Consider the following 25,637-nt stretch of genomic DNA (forward strand, 5'->3'; position numbering starts at 1 on the left):
CTAATATTTTCTGATGTTTTTTTTTTTTTTAATCACTAGACTGTCGGTAATTGCTGGAATCAAAAGTAAAACAAGCTTGAAATAGCTCACATCCAACAGATCTTAAACTTGCATCATTATCTCGCAAAAAATGGGATCAAATTGACCAATTTCCTGAACTCTTCTCTTCAAAAGAGAAGCAGGACAGGAGCTCATGTTACTGCAGCTAAAATACAGCACAAACAGCAAAGTTTGGTCAAACATGAATTCTTAAAGATGAAAAATATCAGAGTTGCAATGACAAAGATGTAATTCACCAGGATTTTCTGAAACACATTTGCAAGATTATAACAGATTAGCTACGCTCTGATCCATCCATTTATGTCAAACAAAAGGTTTCTGTGTACTCCCACTGAAATGTACATAGTAAGACCAAGGGTCATTCTGAGCTCTTGCATTGTCAGGGATAGAAATATAATGAGACCAGAGGGTTAATTTTACATGCAGCCCTGTTTGGAGGAGCAAGCCCAGGGTGACTGCAGCATAACGTATGCACCTGTATCTCTTGTTTTCACACAAAACAGCCAGTTTTGCCAGATGTCAAACGGTTTGTAGCAGAATTCCCGTTGGTAGTAGAGGACTAAACTTTAAAGACAGCCAACCAGTTCCACAAGTTTGACGTTTACGTGTTTACAGCTTCATTTTGAAGGCTGGAGGACAGTGTACACACTGTGGAATGTATGTCAAAGGAGTCACAGGGCCAGTGTTTGACATTATTATTCACAACCTCCTTTAACAATGTCCCTCTTTATGAAGATGAAGGTAACCGTGAGATAACCAATGTTACTGATAAGAATGAATATTGGATAAAAGCATATTGGTGTCATGGTCCTGTAAGCCCTGTCCCCTGTCTGTCCTGAGTCCTGTACCCTCCCTGGTCCCCCATGTCATTAGATTGATATCTACCACTTGTTGTCTTCTGCCTCGCTTAATGTTCCGACCCTGTTAGCCAATCATGACCCGTCTCGTTCCTCTGCCTCACTGTGTTTAGGTTTGTCTCTCTAGTTTGTCTGTGTTGGTTCGTCTGTTCGATTTTGTGAAATCGATTACCTGCAGCCTGGTATCCTGGGAGTTTAGCTCCTTCAGTGCCTGCCCGTGGATCTGCCTCTGTGGTTTTTGGAACTCAGTTTTGGATTTTGACGCCGCCCTTGGATTGCCCTGTCTGGACTTGTTTGCCCGCAAATAAAAACCTGTCTGACTCCTCATTGGCTCCAGTCTGCTTTTGGGTTCCACCTGCACCGTGATGGAACGTACCAACCAAGACATGAACCCACCGGACTTGGAGCCGATGCCTGTCAGGTGGGCATACCCCATGAGAAGGCTGATGGGTGTGTGGAGGAGGGGGAAATAACAGTACCTAGTGGACTGGGAGGAATGTGGTCCCGAAGAGCGTTCTTGGGAGCCCACTTGGAACATCTTTGGTCTCTGCCTCATTGTCAGGTTTTACTCGTCGCACCCTGACCTGCCCCCTGCTCCCTGGCCCTTCTGCCACTGGTCATCCAGTCATCCGCCATGTTGGCCACTGGTGGCAGCGCTCCTAAAGTGTCAGTGTGTCTCAGCTGTGCTGTGCTCCGACAGCCTCTGCCACAGCTACATCGGCCTCTAGCTGCCTCCAGCACAGCCATGTCAGCCTCCGTCAGCTGCCCTTCAACAGCGTCTGCCTCCGTCAGCTGCATTCCATCGGTCTCCTCCGGGAGACCGCTTCTCTGATCTGGGTACGGCCTTCCAGGAGCTTCGGAGCTTTAGCGGCTTCAAGCTAACTGTTCTGCAGCTTCTGTGGCCGCCTATGGTGCCATGCAACTTGTTGTACCTGCTCTTCTGGCTCCGGTGCACCCATCTTCTCCACCAGCAGTGCTCCAAAAGCACCACCTTCCATTGGCAGCGCTCAAGGCGCTACCTCAGCTTCTGGCTCCGTCAGCGGCCCTCCAGGTGCCACTCCCCAGTTCTGGTAAGGGACCCTGGATTATGGCTCCAGAGGCCCACCGCAATCCCTCTCTGAGGGGACCTGGTGGGGTAGAGGTCGTCCCTGTGGTTGACCCTCAGAGGTGTGTTACCTCTGGTGCTCCCCCCAAACTTTGGGCTATTGTGAGCTGGTCCGTGAGGGGGGGACTGTCGTGGTCCTATGAATCCTGTCCCATCTGTCCTGAGTCCTGCACCCTGTCTAGTAGCCCCCACTAGTTGCCTGTGTTTACTGTGGTACCCTGTCTGTGTCTCCCATCCTCTTGCTGTCCATGTCCCTCCCTAGTTCCCGTACTAGGGAGGGACATGGACAGCAAGAGGATGGGAGACACAGGGTCACCTGCAGCCGGTTATCCTGGGAGTTTAGCTCCTTCTGTGCCTTCCTGTGGATCTGCCTCTGTGGAATTTGAATGTCTATTTTGGACTTTGAGTGTGGACTTTGACATTGCTCTATGCATGCATGTGTGTCTGTAGTGCAAAAACACATCACCAACTAGTGGCCTGGCATGCAAATTACAGCATCCTCAGCATTTTTGGCTTTTCCATGTGTACAGCAAGCACGACCAAATGAACATTTATCCAAACTAAAGATAGGAAAATTTCATTAAAAGCAAAAGAAGTAGCTAAAATCAATGACTCAGAAATGCTTAGGTGCAATACCTCATGCCATTAAGGCCAAAAAAACAAAAAAAACAAAACAAAACAAAAAAAAAACTGAAAGTAGACAGTTTTTCATTCATTTTAATATGTAGACTCAGCAGAATTTTACAGATTGACAGACAAAATGAAGTCATCCTAATGTTCAGTTTAATTTTTTTATCCTATTATCTTTCTTGAAAATGTTTTCCCTGAATAGGAAGGCAAAAATATTCTACACAGCACAACCCTGTAACTGTATGTGAAAATTCACCAATGGCAGTGTTTTAAACATTACATAATGAGTATATCCACTGTCTCATATTGCGGCTTCTGCTTTAGAAAAATCTGAATTCCAGTGATTATAGCCACTGCTGGGAAAGCTGTCACTCTTCGCAGTTTTTTTAAGGATCCACATGTGTGACAAAGCGCGGCATACGGAGCTGAGTTAGAGCAGTGCACAGATAAAGTCCCAGTGGGCTATAATGCCTCTGTCGCCGTAGAACAGCAGCCTATTGATCAACTGGCTGCTCAGAGCAACATGGCGCCTGCTTTACAGCATAATCTGTTTGCCTCAGGGGCAGGCGAAGTGGAGGAGCGTGTGCTGAGCGGCATGGCTAAAACATCAAAAGTTCACGCACCACCGCTACCTCTGCAAGTTCCTCCTGAGCGGGAGAAACTAGCAGCTCCGTCCTGTTTCACCCGGCTTGCTTCGCAAGACATGATAATCTGCACACAGTGAAGAATGTCCTGCAGCTCTCTGCGGGAGTCCCTAAAGATACTATATATACATGGCAGAGGGAGGGGAGAGAGGGAGGAGAACGAGAGAAGGGCGGGGGGGGGGGGCAAGCGTTAGGTAGGTTTCAGATAACAATGCTGTTGTTGTGTGGAGTAAGGACTCCTTCCATCACAGCTGCTGCCTGTTGCTGTCCTTCCCCTCCCTTTTTCGCGCCCTCTCGTTTTCCCTCTTGACTCGTAAGAGCGCTCAGAGGCGGGAAGCACACGGCAGGCAGGCGGGCCGGCCGGCCGGCCGCTGTGGAGCGGACTGTAAAAACGGCTGTTTAATGCTCCCACACAGAAGCCACCTCTCCGATCTTTGTCTCCCTGCCACAAACTCATTTAGCGGCTCTAAGGACAGAATGAATAGAGTTCTCAGAGTAAAGTGGAACGCAGACGCTGGCATAATCCTGCAGGGAGGGTGACAGGATGAAGGTAAAGGTGACCTCATCCAAAGCCTCTTTGACAGAGGCCAATGTGTTCATTCCCTCTCTCCCACCCATTGGTTGCTGGTCAAGTTTTGCAGGGTTCAGGGCAGGCTGTGTCATGCACACACACACTTTTCCCTGCTCTGCCCTGCGAAGCGGCCGTCCCCCTGCAGGCCGTGCCGCAGGCAGGTACGGAGGTGACTGTGAATGGATCAGCTTTACCGCTGAGGAAAATCCCCGTCCCTCCCTCCTCGCTAACTGGATTTCTCCCATGCAGCGAATGGCAGCCGTCCCATATGGAGCAGCGGGTAAAGCCAGATTATACCCGTTTGTGTGAAAGGGGCTCCCGCACCACCAGAGTTCACAGCAGGAAGCCACGCAGGCCAGGATATCGGCGCTCGCTCGGGCCCTGCGGCATCTGCACCGGGCCTCAATGCAGCCGTTCAGCAGAAAACTGCATGTTTGTTTACATTTGAGAGCTGAATATTTGACAGCAGGAGAAAAACAGAAACTATACCAATCACAAACAAGGAATTAAAGAAATATTTTCTGACGTAAAGGAAAATGCAATCTTAAGTGCTCACGTTCACACTGATAAATCTGCTTCAATGAGGCAGCATTAATTTTTTTAAATAGTTTGAAAACATCCCAGAAAAGTTGTGTGCTAGTTCTGAAAATGTAAACAAGCCATCAGATGGTATATAAAAATATATTTCAAAAGTTAGATATAAAGTATGTATTTATGCATTTCCTGGGTTTGAGTCAGTGTGAAGTTTGCATTTTCTCCCTGTGTTTTCCCCCATTTCTTCTGGTTTCCTCCTTTGTTGGGCGGCTGTGGCTGTGGAGAGAAACCCCAGTAAGTGTCCTTGACTTATCACGCCTGGAGAAACGTCTGATGCCACAACAGTTTGAAATCAAGCTAAAAGATTGAAGTTTGAATCCGGAGAAATCGCCAAAGCTTTGCTCATTAACATAAGTCCATGGTGGATTCCTGTCTTTGGCCACAGTGTGCATAATAATGTAGTCTGAGCAGCAGCACGCCCGTGACCTCTCTTTACACCGGAGCGAGGGCGGGAGGCTCGGCCCGGTGGCAACACGGCCTAATAAGCTCAGTAACAATAAACCTTAGTCGGCTTTAACCATTGATTAGCCCACAGCTGACACAACAAAAACAAATCCCACAATGGTGATTAATGCACGCTCCAACGAGAAGCCCCTCTCCTCCTTTTTCTGCAGGTTGGGGTGGCATATCGTCTTTCTGTGGGGGGGAGAGGTGGGGGTGGAACCAATCTGTGACTGCAAACAATGAAAAAGAAAGCCAAAAGGATGATGAAGTGGAGTGCATGTGATGTGACTGATGATCCCTGACAGCGGGGCTCTGGTGGCAGAGTACTGTACACTGCCATTACAGGCCGTATGTAGAGGGAGGAGAGCGAGAAGGGGGGGGGGGCGATCAGAAGGAGGCGCTCGCTGACCCTCCCCCACTATCTACTTCCTGTTTTTCATGGTTGTCTGCTCGCTTCTGCCTATACAATACCAGCTGTGTCTGGAGACATTCCAGCTCGTACTATACAGCCACCCTCATAAAACGGAGGGCCGGAGGAGCCTATACGCCGCCGCCGCCGCCGCGGATCGCGTTGCCAGCCTCCCCGCCGCATCATATGAGATGTGCTAATCAGCCAGCCTGTTCCACTAAAGGCCTTGTGACATGCTGGAACCTGCGGCCTGGGTTTTTTTTTTTTTCTTTTCTTTTTTTTCTTTTTTAATGTTTAACCAGGTTTCCCAGTGCAGAGAGGGGAAAAAAATGCAAGAGTGTAATGTTTCATTTCACCACGAGGAACGTATGTTCACTGCTTCGGCTCCACTGAGGGAGCCAGAGAAAGTCAGAGGATAATTTACCATTTGAGGCTTTATATTGTAGTCATCCTGCAGTAGGTAGTATGGGTTTGGTTACCCCATTTAAAAATAATGAGAGAATTTAATAATAATACAAAAAAATTACAAAAAGGCTAATTTGTAGCCTGAAGTGATCTTATAAACATCCTACGGACATTCAGCTGTTCCAAAAAGGCTCAAAGTTCACAGTGGAAGTAAAATGCAATGTGAGATGGAGTTTCTCATCCAACATCAATGCCTGACCTTCTACAGAGAAAATGAACAGAAATTCCAACAGAAAAGCCCCAAAATCCTGTTTAAAAGCTTCCTGTATGAAGAAGCTGTTACAGCTCCGACTCCACAACACTACATATTGAAGTGTATTTCTTTTGATACAGTCTTAATCCACTCTCTGTTTGGTATAATGAATGAATATTTTATCCATATAGTGGACTTTATTATTGTTATTGTTCATAATATCATGAATTATTGACCTGCAAAACATTGAACAAATAAATTAGTCATTTTCATCTTTACAATTATTTTACTATGCGCAATTCACACGTTCTGCAAGTGTAAAATAGAAAATATACTGATGAAAATTGTGGATATAAACATTCAGTGTAATACATGTTGAAGAATTTCTCAATAGATGGATTGATTAATATAATATTTAACATAAATATAAAAAAACTATTATTTTAAAAATGGTTTTTCAATGTATCTATTCCATTATTTTCATTTTGTTTTCCGGTGATCTCACAGTTTTGTGTCTATTTCCTTACTTTGTCCACACCATTGCAGTGTTTCATTTCCACAGTCATACTGTTAGTTATTGATTGATTGCTATTATTCACAGTCATCTGACCATTTTCATCTGGAAAAATTGATAAGACTGCATAATTACTGAACAAACTTGGTTGCATTGTTAAAGCAGAATACTTAAAGTAGCAGCTTGTGACACATTGTGATTACTTCTAATGCATTTCCATTGTAAATCACCTCACAGGAATAAAACGGATCATTTCAGGGGGGCGTGTCAATTTCTCTGAGTCACGTGACCAGAAGATTGGAATGTGAGAGAAAACAAACTTAAATTGATTTTTATTCATTTTAATGATGAATGACTAGAACGCATGTGGGAACACGACTCTGCACCACATTGCACAAACCCAATGGGATTCATGAATTAACAGTGTCTCTATATAGTATACTTCAGTTTTATGGAAGAGGAGGAAAACATGTAGTCAGAATAAATATTTGCACACTTTTTAACTAAATAAACCGCTTTATGTCACTATAAAATAAATTACACAGTGAGATAACTAACTGCAGGAAACCTGTATTTTCTCATGTTGAAATCTTTTTATGGAGCATTGTCTTCGCATCAGTATTCTAACCCTAACCCTTTAATAACCGGACTATGTGTTTTTCTAACAGAATGCACGTATCACACGCACAGAAACGTGTCTTCAAAATGCCGGCATGTAAAATTCACATGCATGCAAGCAGCAGTGCTTTGCTTGAGCAACACGGTCCTGCAGAGACATCTAGTGGCCATCATGGAAAAACACAGCAACGCCTTGAAAGAGCTGCAGCAGAATGATGCGCGAGGAAAGAACTACTTTAGAACTATTTTACAAGTACTTATGAAAAAAAAAATGCTTTATTAAAAGTAGCATTTAAAAACACTAGAACCTGCCATAATACATGGATCGACCTGCATTTATTGGAAGTTATTACATTATTTTAGGACTTTTTTTTGCATTTTGCCAAAATAGGTAGAATAGTTGGAGAAGACATCATGTTTATTCTTTGGCTATAGTAATAATACACAATACTGTCTCAATTGTGGTTGTTTTTTTTTTCTGCACTAATTATGCATTAGTCTTTTGAGACGTGTGGGGACAGAAGGACGGCGGACCAAGCAGTGCGGAGAACAGAAAGTCAATGAGAAGATACTGCAAACACAGAGACCTGCAGACATGCTGTCACTGATATCCACCAAACAACATCAGGGATTCGGAAAGGGGAGAGATCACAGCACACAAAGCCTACTCATACCCATAATGCACCAGCCTCTGCATCCTATCTGCCTCCTCTGTAAATAAAAACAAACATCATACACTTGACTGTCAGAAAGAATGTAAGAACTAAATAACCATGAACTATCCCCAGACAGCGGAGGAGAAAACATTGAAGAAAGGGTGTCAAACATAAGACCCGTGGGCCAAGATCAGCCAGCAAGAAGCTCTAATCCGTCCAGGAAAGACCAAGCAAGTAGCAGCAGTTGCAATGAAACCATCAGATTTCAGCACAGTTTTCTAATAGACCTCTCGGGCTCCCTCAGTGCAAGCAGCTGAGCGCGGCCGCCGAACGCCACGCTGTCAGAGTGACTTTGGAAAAACATGCACGCAAAAGCCTGCATGCATAATTTTCAGTACTAATTGCAAAACATTTTGCAAAGCTATAGACTTTTTAAAAAGTTCTGCATCATGTCACAACAAAGAAAACTTTTTAAATTAAAATTTGAAGGTTATTATGGCACTATTGTACTGATCAGGCTCACTCAAGATGATCTGGGGCTGCATGTGGCCTCTGCACTAAAATGTGTTTGACACTGTGGGGTGATACGACGTGACTGCAGTGCGCACGGTAAACATTTAGTTAAATAGTGACAGAGCTGATGAGCAGAAGAAAGAGAGACAGCAGCTTTACAGCTCTGCGACTGACTGTGTGGCAGAAACGATCATTTCCCGCTTGATGAATAAAAATGAGAATAAAGAAGTGAAAGCGTTAAATGAAACACCAAACATCGCCGTCAGGCCTGATCTCTCTCAGCCAACACGCCGTTTGCCGTCTTTCCGCCCGTTATTGGGATTATGTCTTTAAAAAGTGACCCTCGGTGACCCTGTTTTGCTATAAATAAGCCTGATTTGAATGCAGGTCACTGAGAATCCAGGGGCTTAGATACCTTTGCAGTAGTGGGAAGAAGCTTAAGCCAGAATCAGCAGCTCGCTAACGTGTGTTTACCTGCTGTAAAACACCGCCGCCGCCGGCTGCGTGACGGATAAACTCGACCGTCTCACGCAGGATTATCTTCATGCTGTTTCGTCCAAAGCAAGAGAAACAAAGCGTGATTTTGAATGGAGATTATTAAATGTGGAAGGAATGCTCTAAGTTAATGATGGGAGTTTTTAAAGACACGAAAAAGGTTTCCAAAGCTGAAGAAGAGTCTCCCAACATTTGCCTAATGTCAATAAGCAGATTTTAAAATTGTGTGAAAATAACCAAGTCAGCAACACTTCAAACCACCTTCCTAGTGATTGGAAGTTAACCCACTCTACCACCTCAGCCAAGGTCACCAGTGTCTGCTGTTTATGAAGAAATATGAGTAGATCAAGTATAACTCATTGGTCAGAGCCAGTTTTTGAAGTGGTGCTTCTGAAACGTTAATTATCTGCTCCATGCATAAAGCAGTGTGTCTTAATCCGGCCTGCCGAGGCCCATTACCCTGCGTGTTCCACACGTCTCCCGCTTCAGACGAACTCTTCATCATCAGGCTTCTGCTGAACTCATCACGGCTCATTTATTTGAATCTCATGTGTCTGAAACCAAACTTGATGCGTTTGTCCAGACTTAAGGAGAAATCGGTACTCGATAAAACATGTACGGTTTTCATCTCCTGTCTTAGTTTGATCAGAGTTTATCCATCTTACAAGAGTTTCTGTTTTCTGAACTGCATCAATGAAACCGAACACTATGGAGCTTTGGAATAAAATTAAAACAAAACATCAAAAACCACAGTAAAGGTGAGCCTCGGATGAGTCAGACGCCTGCGCCTCACCTGTGTGTGTGCAGGTGTGACCTCGGCCTCGCACTCGGGCCCGAGGAGTTATTGCTCAGCGGCAGGCATGCCCGGGAGATAAGTGGGCTGGAACTGACTCAGCGGCCTGAACCTTGCTCCCTGTCAGAGTTTCACAGCCACAGGTGGAGTCCTGCCGCTCACCTGCCGTTTCAGGAAATGAAGCCTCGGTCCGGGTTTCACTCGCCTCAGCCGGAGCCGCCACGCAGTAAGTCCATCCAGACAGGGATGCTGTTTGTTTATCCGAATAAAGACACAGATTGGCTTTTCAAGATGATCTAAAATGATGAGTTTTTATAATAAACATGGATAAAATTGAGATTGAATATCAAAGCTGTTTAGTGAGGAAGCAACAGTAAAATACTCCTGAATACAGTTTGAATCTTTCATCCATATCTTTCTGTTTCTCTCATGTTTCAGATTCAGGACTCAGCAAGCATGAAGACTGTTTCCTGGAGACTATGGATTAGCTTCTTTCACATCTCCTTAGCATTGCTGACCGGGGGTGAGTCTTTAGTTTCTCTGTATTTGACTGTTTTCTCTTTTGCTCTCAACAGCAGCAGAGAGATGGTAGAGCATAACCCGAACCCTGTATATTGTCTTTTTTTCTTGTAAAGCTCCATGAGTTGCATTTGACTGGTGATATGAGTAAATTTGTCTAATGACAGGACTGAATGATGACACTAAGACGTCCAAATCCATGATGAATGATATCTCTCTTCACCTCTAACGACACTGCATGTTTGGGTTTCAGTGTTTCAGTGTCTACAAATCCATATTTGAACCAAAGTATTTCTTTTTTAGGCTCAACTGGTTTTCATTTGTGAGTTAAAACTTTAGTCTGCCATCAAGAGAATAAAAATCTAAACCCAGCAAACAGTCCCTGGTCTTCCAAACAGAGGAAAATGCTGATTTTTTTTCCCAAAAGTTTCAGCAGCAGCACAATGTTTTCCTCACATTCTGTTTGAGTTTCAGTCTTGTAAAGAGCTCTTTGAGGACTGAACCGAAGTGCTTTCTAATGTTTACACACCTTTAAGTAAACTCCAACACGTTCTGAACAAAGAGTGTTTCTAAAACACGCTGCACGCTTTCAATGAAGTCAAAGTTTAACCTCATTTGTAACACTCACTGTTTTTTCCCTTCATTCAGTTACATTTCTTTGCATTCTGTTGTGGAATTTTGCTGCAACTTTGAATTGCATTGACGTCAGTAATTACGTTGTGCTTCCTATGCATGCAACAGTATATTTATGATGTTGCAGGAATTCTGCTTTAAAACATGGACTAATAATTTTTCAAGAAACCTAACGGCACCATTTTATTTTAAATTTAAAATTAAAAACCCTTTGTGTATGGACTTTACACTCTTCACCACATTCACCCATTCACACCAAAGAAAATATTGATTTTTTTTTTTTTAAGCAAATTTGTTAAGAGTAGTAGATGCAACGCAACACAACGCAACGCAACACTGAGACCGGAGCTGAGATATCAGTGATGCTGCCATGAGAGCCATGCTGTCAGGAGGAGATTGTATAAACATTCAACAGCGAGTTTATTTTGGACGTCACCGGACTCAGCACTGACAAGTATCATTAAAATTGACTTTATGTTGAAATTTTGGTCAATTTTTGGGCTTTGTGAAAAATGTAGTTTCATTGTGCCACTGTTCTACCAGTCAAGATGAACTGGTCTGTCTGTGAGGGGTCAGGATGATGACCTTTGCACTCTGCATTTCACCTGTCGCGTGTTCAGTTTTATTGAAAGAAAACAGTTGAAATAGTGATCACTTGTCTTATTTTTCCATTTACAGTGATGCTGGAAGAGTTCAGCGTGGAGCCCATGAATTCAGCAGTGCTTCGAGGCTCCACCGCCCGATTCAACGCGACGGTGCAGGGAGACTGGGAGGAGATGACCTGGTTCGTTCAAAGCCTCCTGGTCCTCGTCATCAGGCCTGACGCCGGCCCCGTCGAGAGAGACCAGTTCTCCGCCAGACTCTGCTCGAATGGCAGCATCAGCTGTGTGGAGTTCTCCATCCGTAACGTGAGCCGAGAGCAGGCCGGGCCGGTGCACTGCACCCTGCTGGGGCCGTTAGGGACGAGGACGGCACAGCTGGAAGTACAAGGTGGGAACAGTCACATCGGCGAGGCTGTTTCACTTCTGCATCTCCTCCTGTAACTTTAGAACGACCAAAATACGACGAAAAATCAAGCTTGACTGGCATTTTACATGACAGCATAAACGCCTCTGTGTACATAATCTAATCTAAGACATGAAATGTGTTATTTTGGTTATTTTTGAATTTGAAAACAAATTTAATATAATCATATTACCTGTTTTCCAAAAGCTTTAATGTAGTATCAATCTTGAGTTGCCCATTTTAAAAGGAGTTGAGTGACTGAACATTTATGCAGTCTCCTATATGTACTCTAGAGGGCAGCATTGAGCTCAGTTTGCAGATTCTCCCATTAGATCAGATAACTGATATCTGAAATTAACACAACAAATCTCTGTGAAATGTTGGTAAAAATGCTTAATTTCTCCTTTAAAAGGAAATCCACTTTTTGTTACACACTGCATGTCTTCACATGGACAATAACAGAGGTGAATTAAATAAAAGAACAAGATAAAAACTTGAACCAGACATAAATGGAATTTCAATATGATATGAAAACTGAATTCAAAATGAAATGTAGAGATTAAAAAAAAATGCTCCTTAACTGAAAAACAACAGGAAACTCAACTCTTCAGTCTTTTTTTAACCGTATGACAGTTTTATGGTTTGTTCCCAATATTATATTTTTTAATGAAAAGCAGCTTCAAAAGAACCATAAGGAGCTTCACCTGCCTGTAACTCATAAACAAAATTTTGTGAAAATTAAATAATCATTCCATCAGAGCACATTTCTGTGTGGATTATCAGCACATTAGAATTTATGTCTGAACTCAAAATGATGAGGACAGTTGTACATATTTGTTTGGGGCAGGAGTGTCTTCTTCCCTGTGTTTTTTAAATTAAAAAACAAGTATTTTTAACGAGAAATCATAAATAAGGAATGAATACAAATTAATGTGTTCAAACTGCTTGTAAAAACCTTCAAAATCAGATCACTAGTATTATTAATAAAATTCATCAAATCTCAGCTTTCGGATAGTCGTTGCTGGGTAAATGAATATTATTCAATTTATTGACATTATGAGGGAAACATTGGAGGCATCGTGGTGCAGTGGTTTGAGCTTCATGCAGAGAAAATGCTTGTTTGGTTGATTGCTGACTCGGACGGCTCTGAGAGGAGAATGGACGCTGCGCTTCGCTCCAACAGGATCAATCCCATCGTCAATCAGACCCTTCCCTGAGCTGTGTCTGGATAAAGTGGGTTTGGAAGATGGATGAAAAGATGAAGGAAGCCCAAAATGCCCCAAAAGCCCCAGCTCCAGGGAAGCTTGTTTTGTTGGACGAGGAGAGAATAATAAAAGTTTTAGAGTTTGTAGTGGAACAGTAGTGAACAGCACTTGAGTGAAAAACACATAAACTAAAAGTACGTCATGAGGAAAACAGTTTTCTGCCATAAAATCTGATGTTTTTAATGCAACGTGAGCGAGCTGCAGAAAAGAAAATGCTGCATGTGCAGAATGGAAATTATGACTTAGAAATCTGAACATAGCTGAGCGTTACAGGACGACCCCGCCTACACTCAGCCCAAATGGGCCTCGCTGTCAGTCAGCGGGTTTATTTCAAACATGTAGAAGCACTTTAGCAAGCAAAGAGACGAGTCGAGTCAAACGTTTCCCAACAGGAATAACATGAGCGGATCTCTGTGCCATCTTTAATTTATGGATCTGCCATGTAGGCATTAAAGTCATCTCACGTTTTTACTAACAGGGTTCAAAAAAACACAAAATGCCTGTTTCCATTTCTGCCTTCTAATATAATGCGTTTCCACGATTATTAATACGGTGAAATCAAAGACGGCCTCTCCTCCGGTTCTCTATTTTTAAAATGGCAGAGCTAAATATGTTGTGTGTCTCAGCAGTCCTGTGGTGTCATGAATGAATAAAATTTGATGCTTTGAGGCCGTTTGAGACGCGCTTTGATGCTCAGAAATGAGAACATGCAGAAGTCCTGAGAACAAATGCATCTATTCATCTTTAATAGCCACTGTTCCTGAGAGAAAGTGGCTTCACGTGGCTTGACTTTGCCACCCCAGAGGAAAGATGTCGTATGTGGATGATCTCCTATTGTTTGTCTTGTGTGCTGAAGTGCTTTGTAGCAAACATCAATCCTGATTCTGTGACATATTGCAGTGAAACTAAGAGTCGTACCCAAGTTCATGAAGTCAACATTGCAACACTGTGCCAGGTTATCGTTTTATAAGACTTATAAAATCGTCTTGAGGATTGTTGATTGTGGGTGAAGGACTGTACAGATCAGATCACCAGCCAGTCACAGAACTGATAAGCAATCAGTCACACCTACTTGAAACCGACACGTCATCCATTATTCTCATTTGTTCTGTTTTAGATTCAGAACAAATAGAAACCCATAATATACAAACTTAAAAAGACACACAAACTTTTAGGAATGGTTATCAAAAGGAAGTCAAACTGACAAAAGAACCAATGGAACAGATGTGGACCTCAAACAGAACAACGACAAGGATTCTGAATGACTGTCTGATTCAGTTCCAAGTATTCAGATGAGGATTTTGTCTCCATTAGTTCCTCTTTAAGAACAGTCTGCTGGAAACGGGTTCTGTGTTTGTTTACTTTCTGGGTGTGGGCCATCTGTCTGAATGGTTATTGATTACGGTTGTGTTGTATTGCTTCCTGATCTGATGAGGATCTTTATGAGCCTCATTTCTTTCCTACAGGAGAACATTGAACAGAACTCAGTGGATTTTTGAACGTTATATCCAGACGAGTCATGTGTTGTGTGTGTATTCTTGTGAGCTGTTGGCTTTTTTTTTTTTTTGCCATACTGGGGCCAACTGACACGTGAGTGTCCAGCCTTTTTAAAGAGAGTCTGTGTTCTCTACCAGCTGTTTATCTTGTGCAGAATGTGGTCTGTGTGGTAAAAAGAGCTTGGGAGGGCGGATGAGTGTGAGCTTGGCCTGTTTAGTTGGAGGTAAAAGAGCAGTCCCTCAACGCAACAAATACCAAAGATGGGGCCCAAGCAGGGAGCCACAGGAACCCACTGAACCCCCACCCAGACCACAACCCAACCCCACGGACAGGAGGGCGAGGAGTAGCTGGTTTATATTCCAATGTGCAGAGCGTGTAGATGTCTGTGGTGTTTTATGTGCATGTGAGTCCCTTTAAAAATGATAAATTCAAGGAAATGTCCAAGAACACAGCCTCTCAAAAAAAAAAAAGAAAAAAAGAAAGAAGCGACACTTAGAGATAACAGAGATAATTCTATTTTCTTCAAATTGGATGTAAATTATTACAATAAAGAGCTGGCATTGCTCTCTTCATCCAAAATAACTTGAGTCATGCACATAAATAGTTTTGTGTGTAAAAGGCTGCCTGGTCTCCATAAAATAATAATGAAGTGGAGTAAGTGGTGAGAACGGGAGGGGAGGGGGGTGTCTGCAGAGCTAATGGTCAGCACAGGATCCCCACAGGGCTGCTGTCTCAGCACAGGCTGGACGAGCTCCAGGTCCTCCAGGGAACATCAGACCTGAGCTGGACAACAAACCCCGTCTCCTCCGTGAGGGAAGCCCAGCAGGGACGCTCAGGAAGGCAGGTCTGAAAGTTCACCAGGCGTCCAGAGGACTGACAGAGAGATCCCGCACTGCAGGAACCACTGCCTGGCGCAGTAACGGCACACAGGCGGAGGGGATTATCGGAACTCCAACCTGTGGACTTCATATACACCGAGGGTTGGAAAAAAAGAGCAGAGAGCACTGCTGTGTGCCTTACCTCTCAGGTTAAGTGTGCAAATGGCAAACCAACTTGAATCTGGGATTTTCACCCTGCACTCTTTCAGCTCACGTTTAAGTATGTGGGACATATTCCCGTCATTATTCCTGCAAATAAATGAAGAAACATTACTATTAGCTTTGGTCCACAGCAGGTTTGAAGTAATCACAGTATTGGATACTCACAACAGAGAGATGCTAATCCACTAACATGATCCTCGGTCTGCTGTTTCTCAGAGAGTGGCACAGTCTTCATCGAGGGAGGGAACAGGACGGCGGATCAGGGCGACACGGTTGAGTTCCAGTGTAAAGCTTCTGCCTGGTTCCCTGCACCAAATTTCACCTGGACCCAGAACGGTGCCATGTTGGACTCCGGCCTGTACACCGTCAACAGCACGCCTCACGGGGACTCCTTCAACTCCACCAGCGTCCTGAGGTTCCCGGCAGACAGCAGCACCACGGTCCGATGTCTGGTTACCGTCTCGGCACTCACAACACCCATGTCCAGCTCCGTCTTCTTGGAAGTTTGTAAGTTCATCTTGGATTGCCATTGCTTACAACAAATGCATGGATGGATAACTTTTAAAACTCAACAGGAGTGTTGTAGTCGAGAATCCCAAACCCAAGACTGAATCAAGACAAGACCAGAGTATCCCAGGATGAAGATAAGACCAAGACTTGAAGGGTCTGCGACTGAGACCTTGAAAATGTGACCTTGAAACCAAGACTGCTCTTGAGTACTACAGCACTCCCTAACAGTTTATTCTAAAACAGTCCACCTTAACTTGTTTTCCTCAGGTCTTTCATAAAGAGCGTGCACGTGGAAAAAAAAAAAACAAAATTACAATTCTGGAGATATTGTACAGTTAAAGGCCCTACACAGGAAAGATTTGAGAAAAAAGTCTGAAAAGAAAAGTCGTGGTGGGTCAGTTGAGAAAACGCTTCTTGCAATAACATCGTCCTCTCTGCTGAAGCCTGAGCTGAAATATACCTTCTTTTCTCTTTGAAAACAGACACAGTTGACAGACGTAATAAATCCCCTTTGCAGAAACGCCTTCAGGTATTGAGTGGCATCTGGTATTACATATTACACGTAACTTCCAGAAACTTCACTTGCTTCCAATCTCCCCCTCCACTGCATCAGTGTACATTTCTAATCCCATGTCTTATGAAGGACTGGGAGTCTGTAAAAAGACCTGCACAGACCTTTGATAACAAACTGTGCCATTCTTTCAGTTCAAGTATCACATCTGAATAATTTATTACTTTAAAATAAAATTAAAAGACAGACAAATGAAACTCCAGAGCAATGGCTTGCTGAGAGTTTGGGCTGTAATTAGTTATGTATCTCATAACTTTTAAATGAATATAATGCCTCTTTGCTCCTTCAGTTCTACAGTCTTTCGTTTCTTCCCTGCAGTTCCCGACTGGACGGTGCTGATCGCCGTGGTCGTGTCCTTTGGAGGTTTTGCTCTGCTGGTTTTGCTCATCATCTTGATAATTTTCTGCTGCAGACGGAGAAAAGAAAGAAGTAAGACGCTCAATGCTCGTCTGACACAAATGTTACGACAGGTTCTTTCTTTAATGAGATCGAAACTAATTTGTTTGTTGTTGTTTTTTTCTGTCTCTAGAGCCCACCTACAATGACGAAATGATGTAAGACTCCGACAAAATCTAAATGTGTAGCCAGTACATCCACGTCCCTTGCAGTTTGTATTCATATCTGTGTGTGACAGGAGGGCGAGGACACACAGCCAGCTCAGCCGCGTCCAGGCTCCTGGACGGAGACAAGGGAAAGTCAACACAGCCTATGTCCCAGACGGACGCACAAGTAAGAAGACAACACACACCTTTTAAATATCTGCGCTTTTTGTCCGTGCTAAAATACCTGGAGTTACACACCAGCACATGAAAAAAGAAGTGTGTGTCCCTCTCGCAGCTCCTCAGGCGGGACTGAAATCTGCCCGGGCGTAAATACAGAAGATGATTCTCATATCACTATTTTATATTGTGGAATAAATTCTCAAAATGAATCGACTGAATTTCCATTAAAAACAGGTTTTATTTCAGGCATCCATCCAAAAACCTGCTCTGGAAATCCTCGGTGACTTTCAGACTGAACTTTTGAAATGCCAACTCATTTCTGTGGTTTAGGACTCAAACTGCCAAAAAAAAAAATTACTCCAGGAGACAAAAATATTCCACACAGCTGTTATGTGTTAGTTTGCAATATGTACCATAAAGCAGCAGCCTTATGATGGACTTTATTCCAACTTCAGGCCTGTTTTACTTAGTTCTAACATAAAGTCAGAAAATTCCATGCACATTTAAACACTTTCGTTTTACTGACGAGCAAGTAAAAACACTGACGTGACAACAGTGTATGAAGCCACTTAAAACACAGCTTTTCGGAAATGTTCCAATTCCGTCTCCATGGAAACCGAGGAAAATGCAATTTTCTTGAATGGCTGCCTGTCTGCATGCATCCCCCGGCCGTGACAAACTGTTCTTCTGCACATGCTCAGTAGAGGCCATTTCTGTGGAAAAGTCGCTCATTTGCTCCTACGTACGTCAAGGCACTTATAGCAAATAAATCAGTATTTAAGTTTAAAAAAAAGAAAAAGAAAGAAAAATGCAGAATGGGAGATCATCATTAGGTCACCTTGAACTTGTGGTTTCCTGCTCATGTCGGTTCTTCGTCCGCAGGCGTGACGCCCAGTGACGTTGCGGACGGAGACTTTTTCCACCATAGAAGCTCCGATATTCTGGAGGTAAGGCTGACATGATGGAAGAGTTCGAGGTACAGAGCACGAATGGGCTGCGCAGTGCACATCGACGTGCACGATGGCGTGAGCCCCACCCTCTCCTCAGGTGTATTGAATACATCAGAGCCTCATCGTCCAGTGTCACACTGGTTAATAAGTACTCCTATCAATACTCAGCATTGACAAAAGCTCAAGGTTAGTCAGACCATCTTTAGTTTCCTGTCATTTAACTTTATATTGCTGGAAATGCAGCTTTCATATTTCATTTTTAATAGTGAAATTTCTATAACAATTAATATTTCATAATTCTCCAATTAAGCTCTTGCTCCCAGAAAGGCTCATTTAAACAGATCACTTTGTTCTAACAAATCTGGAGCCATGTACATTCATTATCTGCAGTTACATGAACACTAATGATCCTGCGTGTTATTTAAAAGTCATGTATGAAGGGATGATTCATCCTTGATGAAATGAAAACTTCATCAACAACCTCTGCGATTACCGCCTGGTAATTTTAGACCGATTGGCTTCTCAGTAGAGTTATTGTTCTCATGCTTCAGGAAAAACACTTCAGCAGCAAATGGAAATGAATGCTCTTTTCCTTTTGACTGTCAGATGCCAGACATTGTGAACAGCAGCCATGCGGGAAACTTCACGAAGCACCGACATGTTACCATCGTGTGAGAGGAGTGGACGCGAGACGCTCCGGTTCCTGGAGGGAAGACCAGAGACGGACGTCCACAGTTCCTGCTACATTTTATGTCGCAACGCAGAAAACTTCTCTTGCATTGAATTTGGCTCCGATGGTAGAACTCTGAAAACACTCCAGCTCCATGGAACCCGGGGAAATGGAAGTGTTCTGAAAATGCTCTGTCTTCACGTTCGTGTAAATGGGGCGACAATTTATTTAAAGTACTGCTATCACGGCTGTTGTTAATAGTTCTCCTGCACATGCGTGGGGAGAGGGACAGCAGCAGTGTGACTCTCCGTCCAGACTCTCCTGGACTCGGCGGTTTTAGAGTTGAGAATCACCGTAAAAACAATCCAATGTGTTTGTCTGTCCGTGCACATGTCCGTGCACTCCCCATAATTGGCGTTTATAGCTTATTGCTCTCTGCAGCGTGTGTGGCTTCGTCACAATCACATCATTTTCATGGTGTTGCAACACTTTTCTGAAATGAAAACAAGATGACATTTCACGTGAAACATGAATGGAGCCTCAGACTCTCATATAATAACGATTACAACAACAGTTTTGATGCACAAACAAAAACTGTATCTTATGATGTATTTATGAAGTTAAGGTTCAGAATAGTGAACATTTTGTTAAATTTAACCTATTTTTGTACTTGATTTTAACAGTTTTGCTCTTCTTTTCATGTATTTTTTGTTGACAATTTTGACATTTTAGCAGTTTTGCACATTTTTTTTCCAACCATATTTATGTTCTGTTAGAAATTCTAGACATTTCACATTGTTTAAGCTGTTTTATTACTTTTTTCCCCACTTCTTGTGGTTTTAGCTTTTTTTCCTAATTTTACTTGTACCTTTTTTGAATCCTTTTGAATCAAGAGTGATGAATCATTTTGTACAGTACTGTGATCTGTAACTGTAATAAAAATAAATTTAATGTTCATTCACGTTTCATGCTGTGAAAGCTTCGTGGAGCCGCTATAGAGGGACTGAAGAGCCGCATGCCGCAGGTTGCAGACCCCTGTTCTAGAAGTTTCAGGAGCTTCACAGAGGAGGAATCAAGTCCGATCACACCGAGGCACGACCAGGAAGCGGATACAGGAGCTGGTCTACTGAAGGATTACCGACATCCACAGTCAATTTTGCACATTTGCTTTCATGAATTTCAAATATCAAGTCTATGTGCCGTAGGTACTTAAACCCATCGCTCCAAACAGGAGCAGGAGGCATCCACAAAATACGCTTCTCCAAATGATCTTGACGAAATGCGATGCCAAGTGTGACGCAGTTCCTGTTCCAACGATTGTTTCCAGATCAGTTTGGGGATGCTCAGTTTGTATGAGATCAACCAAAACCCTGGAAAGGATTTATGCTAGAAGATTAACGTAGAAATAATTTTCGACTTACAACATCTAAGAAGGAGGTGCTAATCGGCTGTGTATTCTGCTTTTGCCATGAAAGACATTTCTATAACTGACCCGCCTCGACTTTTAACTGCTGACTTTATTATGAGATTTTGTGTGTGTGCAAAAACACAAAACATCCAAACTGGATGTCTCAATGTGATTAATAAAGTATTTAGTTAGTTAATTTTTCCTCACAGCTTTCATTTTCCAACAGACCATAAAGTTCATTCATAGTTTAATTTATGTGTGGAAATACTTCACTTGTTTGTTTTCATAGAAATGTCTGCACTTTCATTTCAATCCAACAGCTCAACTTTCATTTCTGTTGGATCGTTGGTGAATTCACCTCAAAGACACCTGAGAGGATTTTACTGAGAGCTCCCTAATCTTCACTGAGATGATTCACAAGGCATTACTTTCTCCACCCGATGTGTAGCATATTGATATATTGATGATCTTTATCAATGCTGTGATTTTATGGGAAAAAAATCAAACTTTTTAATGCATGTCTATGCTCACAGTTTTTCAGTCATAATTGGTGAAAAACACAACAGTCTGAAAAGAATAAGAATAGAATTTTGATTCAGATTCTGACATCGGACCTGCATCTGTGGACTCTGGAATACAGCAAATATTGTTGGATTTTCTTGTGATATTATATATATTCTATAAAGCCATGATATTCACCTTCCTATTGAAGGTTTTTTCACATCTATTTTGATCAGTACAGATTCTAAAAGCAAACACGACCTGACTTGACTCAAGATTTTGGATTTTAAGGCACTGCTTTGGCCCTCCCTCTAGAAATGCCCCCCCCCCCCAAAAAAAAAAAAAAAAAAAAAAAACTTATCTCACTTCATCAATAAAATGTAAGAGTCATTTTCCTCCAGATAAAGTGTAAAAACACCGTTGAGACTGGAGGATTTATGCAGCCAGAGCTGGGAGGTCGTTTGAGGACACCGCCTCAATTTAAGGGGCCACAAGCCGAAAAGGCAGAGAACGACAGAGAGGATCTCTCCTCTGAAAACGGATCCCATTCTCCACTCTTCAAAGTACTGCACTCGTTTACTTTCAGCATGACGAGTCTGGACGGTCTCTCTGCTTCTAACACCAGCTGAACTTAAATGACCTTCGCTTGGCAAAGAAACAGATGGATCTAGGATTTCGAGACGGAGCGAACCAATCCAGGCGGGGCTTCAGAGTCAGACTGAAGCCAGGGATCGATCATCCTCACTGATGAGGAGATCCATTCAGTTTGTAACTAGATCCTTTTCAAAGCGTCCGACATGAGATGTGCAGAATCTGAATTTGGCGAGGGAACGTTTTCGCCTGCAGGCTTTACGTTTGACCAATCAGCTGATTCATGACTTCTCAGCTGATCCCGCATTGGAAGACCTCCATCACCCTGACGGCCCATTTCCCCGCAGACGGACACATCCTCCCTCCCAGTCCGACAGTGAATCTTCAAAGCATCGATTTACTTAAACCTGAATGAACCTTCTGCTCGGGTCACCTGGGGACGGGGAAACAAGGTGTAACCACGTCGTGGCATATCATTACCTGAATTATTCATGGAGACATTAATGATGCAATTTTAGCCTGAGAGGAAACCTTACAGCACATCGCCGTTTCTAATCACTGCTTTCATTCTGTCGTAATCTCAGCACGAAAAGTTCGATTAAATTAATACGGCTGTGAAAGTCCTGCTGGTGTTGCTGAGTCATAATAGCGTCCAGTCCTCCTCTGAAAGGTTTGGGAGTTTCCTGATAGTTATTTGTTGGTAAGAGCTTCATCCGTTGAACTCTGAACCACCTCAAACAAATGACAGGTGATAATCCAGCTGTGAGTTACTTCTAAATACACTGAGATGAATCTTGTGTTTCACTCATTTCAGCCTGTAGTGCAGTGTGTGAGTCAAGAGTCTCATTAAGTTAAGCTGAAATTACTGGAGAGAATTTGAGACGGATGCTTTAAAATTTGTTTGTTAGCACAGCAGCAGCAGCAGCAGCAGCAGCTGCTGTGCTAACAAGTATCTGAATTTATACAGTATACCATCATATAATCTTCTAGTTATTTACCTTCTATATGTCGTTTTATTGGTTTTGTGGCTGCAGACGCGGCTGGAGTGTAGTGTGCAGCAGACACGTCTGCTGTGTTTCACAGCAGTGAACTGAAATGCTGTGGATGTTTGTCAGTGTCATGAAGGGAGTAAAGCTGGAAAAAAACCCCACAAAACCTGATTACCTGCAGTGTTTATGGCTCCATTTCTGTTCATCCACTGATCGTCTTTTACATGACTGAATGTTGTAAATATGGAAGCTGATCCTCCTCAGTCTCTGCTCACTTGATCTTTGTGTTTGTTCGGATTTCCTCCAAAAGTCGAGTCGTATCGCATTTTGTGACGCCAGGAATACAATTTACAGCGTTATCATTCAAATCTGACGAGCAGAAAACAAACATGTTTTCTTGGTTCGTCTCAAAGACAGATAATGACTTCAGCAGCAGCCAGGCCGGGCCTGAAAGGGTTAATGAGCAGAAGCACTATAATTAATGAACAGAGCTATGGTAATGACTATTGATAAGCCATGCACAGCGCAGCTTGTCGGGTCCTGCTGGCTTTCGGGCTCCTTCCATAAGCAGTTTTAACGTTACATAAGGAATGTTTAGCAAATTAATCTCCCCAAGCAGACTTCAATCATCAAATTGGCTGCGTGCTGCGAGCTGGAATGGCACGCACACCTCCTGCTGGCGTCCAACACCGGCAGGAGCAAGAAACAGGGCAGGAAGGCGCCACATGCTGGCCACACCGGATTAATCTGAGAGATATCGGCGACTATTGATGAGTTTCTCTGGTTCAAAGAAACAGAAATAAAGATTCTGGCCATCCGAAAAGAACAAAAAAATCCTGTTCATGAAAATAAAATCTTAATTATTTTGGTTAACGTGCAAAAAGTGTTTGTATCAAATTCAATGCAGGCGACAGAAAGAGCGATTTATTGATAGCCTATTGATAAACTCCCAAGCATGATGGAGAAAACAGTAAGACAGTTAAAGTGTTGACCAGAGGACTGAACAGGAAGAAGAAGCTCCAACAGCGACACAGGCAACAAATCAGCATGGAGGAGGCAAAGCGAAAAGTAAAGAGAAGAGGCGAGGAAAGACGCATAATAGCTGCAAAATTTGATGAAAGTGCAGGAGAAGAGGGCCAACAGGGACACAGGCCAAAAGCACAGAGAAATATGAAAGGAAAAAAAGTGCCAGGGAAAGAGAACGGGTGGAGAAAGGCCCAATCTGAACCTCCAGATGTTCAACTTGATGAGTGTGGCAGAGAGAAAGAGAGTGGAAATGGAAGCAATAAAAAAAAAAAAACAATGATTCAGATGTTTAAGATTGCCAGGAAAAAAATGGTTTTGTTAAGAAAAAAGTCTTGTTGTTACCTAAATTTAATCTACTGCCTGACTACCACACTGCAAAATAAAAGGATGAAAAGGACAGCAGTTTAGAAGAAGGGTGTGGAAGCAGCTGATTCACCTGAGTGCATTCCCCTGCAGTGGGGCGTGGTCTGCACCAAACAAAAGCCGGCTCGGACCACAGAGCGGCGCCGGACTCTAAACGTTTCTGCTCAGCTGCTCTGAATCTGAATTCTACTCTGAATCTGCACTTTGCCCCTCTGCGCTCTGACCAGCTTGTCCTCTGCTGCCTGCAGGAGCCGCCAAGTCAAGTCGCAGATTAGTTTGTAGTGTTGCAGGTTTGAATCCCTGTGTGGACAGATCACCACTGCGGGTCCCTGAGCATGACCCTTGACCTCCGTCAGCTCCCCGGTGGGATTTTCCAAAGGGGATTAATAAAGTATGATTAGTTTAGTTTGTTCAGTAAATGCACACACACAGTATTCTTGAGCTAACTAGCCATAGCGTCTAGTTAAGTCTTCAGTCTAATCCAGGGGTGTCAAGCATAAGGCCCGTGGACCAAAACCAGCCCGCAGGAGGCTCCAATGTGGTCCTCCAAACCACCAAGTAAATTGTAAAATTTTCAAAGAAAACACTTCATTTCTTTTTTTGTAAACAACTTTCTGAGAAGTTGCGACAAACCTGAGAGCAGAGCTGAGAGATGAGAGACACTGCATGACAGACGGCCTCAGATTAGCCTCAGAGCTGTGCTGTCAGGGGGAGTTTGCAAAAACATGCAGAATGCATGAAAGTGTTTTGGACATTTCATTGTATTTTGCACCAAAAGGTTCCATTGAAATTAGTTTTTTTTATTGAGATTGTAGTGATTTTATGTGGGTGATTGTTTGGTCTCTGGAGATTTTATCAGCATTTTTCCCATTAAGACAAACTGGGTACTACAACAACTCACTACTGAAAATACATCAAACAGCATGAGTCAAATTTTACATTCTGAGTGTGTGAATCCCTGTCTTCAATATTTTCTGCTTTCTCCCATTTCCTCTCTTCAGGATGGATTCACAGCATCGAGCTGCTTGGTCTTATTTGCGATTCAAATGTAGCTGATTTTAGCTTCAACGTGATCAAACCCGTCCCAAACACGTCCCACCTTTTTTTTTTTTTTTTTTTAAGAGCTGTTTTCTCCAAAGGAGCAGCGCTAAAAATAGGAGATCTTGAGGTAGCAGCTACTTTGCTATAAATGCCTCAGCAGCATTACAAGAGCAGGAGTGATGCTGGGCGAGTGGGGGGGGGGGGGGGTTCTGGTAATGGATAACCCTGCAACTTAGCTTTCAGAGGGGGGAGGCTTGAGAGCCCACTCTGTCAGATCGTCAATACGTTTCTCAGGATGTGGATCCGGAGCGGGTCGAGAGTTTAGAGGGAATCTGCAAAGCAAACTTCTGCAGTGCTCTTCCCCTGCTGATGAATATACCCTAGAAAGGGTTAAAGTACCTGCAGTGAAAATGCTTCTCCAGGTCTTTTTAGGCTTCTCCCCTAATTTAGCCTGTTGTTTTATTTTTGACACTGTAATTTCACTGATGTCTCAAACTTAATATGACCATAAATCAAAAGAGTGTGATAATGAGAGCTGGCTTATTGAAGAAGAAGAAGAAGAAGAAGAAGAAGAAGAAGAAGAAGACGCCGGGCTATAGGCCGAGCTCATTAGACTGTGGCCCTGCCGGCCTTGTTCCCCTCTTGTTTACATTGTTATTTTGTATTTTTATCTTCCAGGGGGTCTTTTAATGACTGCTTCGATCCACGAGCTGTGAATAAAAATGCGTGCGGACACTTTAAAGGAGTCCTGTGATTGCCTTTGATTCCAGCCAGC

The 25,637-nt window shown here is 43.1% G+C and overlaps 1 protein-coding gene across 1 annotated transcript; it reads left to right on the forward strand.

Annotated features, from left to right (window-relative positions):
- Nucleotides 1-1,282: 1,282 nt before the first annotated feature.
- Nucleotides 1,283-18,948, forward strand: igsf5a (immunoglobulin superfamily, member 5a). Its single transcript, XM_030101297.1, has 12 exons — nucleotides 1,283-1,338; nucleotides 1,480-1,553; nucleotides 1,618-1,754; nucleotides 1,889-1,987; nucleotides 3,615-3,681; nucleotides 11,392-11,703; nucleotides 15,737-16,027; nucleotides 16,920-17,030; nucleotides 17,131-17,155; nucleotides 17,236-17,330; nucleotides 18,206-18,270; nucleotides 18,880-18,948. Exons 1-12 carry the CDS (start codon nucleotides 1,283-1,285, stop codon nucleotides 18,946-18,948), a joined length of 1,401 nt encoding a protein of 466 aa, XP_029957157.1.
- Nucleotides 18,949-25,637: the final 6,689 nt, after the last annotated feature.

Source organism: Salarias fasciatus, chromosome 10 (assembly GCF_902148845.1).
Source record: "Salarias fasciatus chromosome 10, fSalaFa1.1, whole genome shotgun sequence".
NCBI lineage: Eukaryota > Metazoa > Chordata > Actinopteri > Blenniiformes > Blenniidae > Salarias > Salarias fasciatus.

Coding starts and splice junctions, on each gene's coding strand:
- igsf5a (XM_030101297.1), top strand. CDS start 1,283: ATGGAACGTACCAACCAAGACATGAACCCACCGGACTTGGAGCCGATG. Junction 11,704..15,736: donor GGCACAGCTGGAAGTACAAG/GTGGGAACAGTC, acceptor GCTGTTTCTCAG/AGAGTGGCACAGTCTTCATC. Junction 17,156..17,235: donor ACCTACAATGACGAAATGAT/GTAAGACTCCGA, acceptor TGTGTGTGACAG/GAGGGCGAGGACACACAGCC.